General features: G+C 36.1%; 1 protein-coding gene across 1 annotated transcript in view; it reads right to left on the minus strand.

Moving 5' to 3' along the window:
- The window catches only part of LOC123010980 (zinc finger FYVE domain-containing protein 26), a 22,871-nt gene that overhangs the window by 10,460 nt on the left and 9,405 nt on the right, over positions 1 to 3,006 (minus strand). The window contains exons 5-7 of the mRNA XM_044408213.1: positions 1,683 to 2,695; positions 1,537 to 1,635; positions 1,237 to 1,490 (exon numbers count right to left, since the gene is read on the minus strand). Of these exons, the coding sequence (XP_044264148.1) occupies positions 1,237 to 1,490; positions 1,537 to 1,635; positions 1,683 to 2,695 (1,366 nt within the window). The remainder of the gene's footprint in view (positions 1 to 1,236; positions 1,491 to 1,536; positions 1,636 to 1,682; positions 2,696 to 3,006) is intronic.

A 3,006-nucleotide genomic window follows, 5' to 3' on the forward strand; every position in this document is an offset into this window, starting at 1 on the left:
AAAATTTTGAGAAAATTAAAACAGTTTTGCACAAATTAAACTTGAAAAAAAACCGGTCTATATCTCAAAAACTGATATTTTTTTTACCAAATCTGAGTACAAATTCGTAATCCTTGTATCATCTTACGTTAAAAGCACTTCTTTTTCTATGATTTTCTTACGCAATTTTTAAGAAAATTGGAAAGGTTTGGTTTAAATTAGGTTTGACAAAAAAATCAGTCTATTTCTCAAAAATTTAACAGTTTTTACAAAATCTGACTACACACTGACAATCCTCCTGTCATTTCGCCTTAAAAACACTTATTTTCCTTTGATTTTTTTGTGAAATTGTTCAGAAAATTGAAAGTGAAAGTTCGACTTGGAAAAACCGATGAAAAATCTCAAGCTAATCCATGCATTTAAATTTTAAGCACAGATTTGGCGTTTTTGTGACATTTTACATTACAAACAGTTATTTTTCTTATGCAATTTTGAAGGAAATTAAAAAAAAATTGCGAATTAAGTTTGACAAAAAAAAAACAAAAATCGGTCTCTATCTCACTGAAAAACTGATCTTTTTTTTTTAAATACGAGATTAGATTCGTAGTCTTCTTGTCATTTTACGTTAGAAACACTTATTTTTCTTTGATTTTCTTATGCAATTTTTTAGGTAAAATTACAGAGGTTTTGCATCAAATTCAGTTTGAAAAAAAAAACAAATATTAGTCTACATCTCAAAGTGATCAAATTCGCAATCCTCGTGGCATTTTACGTTAAAAAACTTCTTTTCCTTTAGTTTTCTGATGCAATTTAAAAAAAAAAAACCTGGAAACTAATTTGTGCAAAAGTTAAAATTTTTCAAAGTTACACATGAAAAACAAAGAAAAACACGTGTTTCTAATGTAAAATATCTTGATCGGTTTTTCCAAGTCAAACTTAATTTAGGCGACACTTTTCCAATTGTTACATTAGAAACACGTATTGTTTTTTGTGACTTTGAAGAAATTTAACTTTTGCACAAATTAGGTTTTCACAAAAAAAAAAACAAAAATCGGTCTACCAATATCTTAATAAAGCAAAATTCCCTATTTTCAAAATTTTCTTAATTTTTCTTTAAAAATAGCGCAAAATAGACTTGTTACAGGCCATTCATGTAAACCTTTGTTCTCCACTCGCCGCTCCGTGGTTCGTGTTGTTAATTCAAATAAATTTTAACACATTATAACACAAACAAAAGTGCCTTTTTCGGGTAATTACCGGTATTGTCAAGGCCCGCTTTGGTGGAAACCTCCAGGGCCAGGTTCCACTGCTCCCTCTGGAGCAGTTTATCGCGCAATCGTCGCAAAACATTAGCATCGACATAGATATTTTGACTGGGCATGAGACTCAAACACCCGCGTTCGGCCAATAGAGCTAAAAGTTCAGTTTGATAGAGAATCCGGTCGGCCATGGAAGCTCCCGATTGGAGCATATTTTCCGCCGAGACCATTTTAGCCGCAGTTGCGAGTGATCTAGAATCGGTAAAGTAGATTTCTACACTTGGGGATTTTACCATACTTTAGCATTTTGATAACGAGGAGATAGTCGATTTCTTGGGCCACTTCTTGATTCGGTTGCAATAACTTCAACATAACTTCGCATTGCTCCAATAAAAACCTGAAAAAATCATTTAAAATCCCTCTCGAGACTTGATTTTTTATTACTTCGGATATTCGACGCTTTTGGAATGATATCTCAGGATTGAGAAGCACAGCGATGTGCTAGGGGCGTGTTCGTAGGAGAACTCCTCTCTTATGATTTTATTATGTTCGGGGTCGTCGTTCAAGAGCCAATATTCCTGGATAAAAGAGCGACTTTTCTCCGAATTGCTGTCGTTTTTCTCGCCAATTGTTTGATTATAACAATCGGAACAAACCCTCACTAAAATATCGCCATAGCTGGGGACGAACATCCTCTTCAATGAGCAATTGTAGCACACCACACGGCCACACCTCCGACAGTGGTGGCGGCGATTGAACATGGAAAAAGCCACCTGGTGGCAACACATGCACTCGACGACTTCGTCGTTTTGCACCCACTCCTCCTTCGTTGGCACGTTTTCGGGGACCACAAACTGGCGCTTATCCGACATCAAACTAAGCGAATCCAACGACTGTAATAATTTCGGTTCCGGTGTTTTAAACAAGCCCGGATTTGGGTGTGTGATAACCCGGAAATCTAAACTCTTTTCGGCGTATTTCCGCAAAAGCTCGTCAATTTTTTCAGTAGTTATGACATCGGTGAAGTCACTCAGATTGTGTTGTGTGTTGAGCAAGTGCAAAATGGCAGCAAGTTTGTCCAGTTTTGTGTTCATTAGGAGCACTTCGAGGATGCTCAAAGGCTCGTTTAGGAGACAGAAAAGTTGGTCTTGTTCCAGAGGCGCGAAAACCGATAGCATTTTCAGACTGATTTGGACATTTTTCAGGAATAAATCGTCTGAAACGTTGGTGTTTAAATAATCGGCAACGAATTGTAAATATTCCAAGTTTCGGAGAATTGTGAGTAAGTTGTGGCACATGTCGATGGCGTGCTCGAAGGGTAAACTATCGAGAAGTTTTTTTATTCGGTCCAGAGGTGTATTCAGGTCCATTATTCGGCTCAAGTAACTCGAATTGATGTTACAGAGGATTTCGGTCGAAGGTTGGTACAACTGGATAAAATCCAGCAAAAAGTCAACCTGGAAACAGTGACTCCAACTCAAAAAAATACATAAGATCTCAGCTCACAAAAATCTATTTACACTAGATTATTACGACTCAAAAAGATATTAGAGTGGAGTTTCAAAAATGCGCTTATTTTCCGCCTAATTCAGCTTGAAAGGGCAAAAATAATGTCATTTTCGACCTAATTTGTTCATTTTTCGGCCTGTTTTACCCAAATCTCTTTAAAAAACTGAGATTTTAATCTAAAAACTTGCTTAAAGATGTGAAAAAGCTGAAAATAACACCATTCTCGACTTAATTTTCCGACTTATTTTTGACGAAATTT

Source organism: Tribolium madens, unplaced genomic scaffold, assembly GCF_015345945.1.
Source record: "Tribolium madens isolate multiple individuals breed KSU strain unplaced genomic scaffold, Tmad_KSU_1.1 Scaffold_91;HRSCAF=231;Tcas5.2_LG7, whole genome shotgun sequence".
In the NCBI taxonomy this organism is placed as follows: Eukaryota; Metazoa; Arthropoda; class Insecta; order Coleoptera; family Tenebrionidae; genus Tribolium; species Tribolium madens.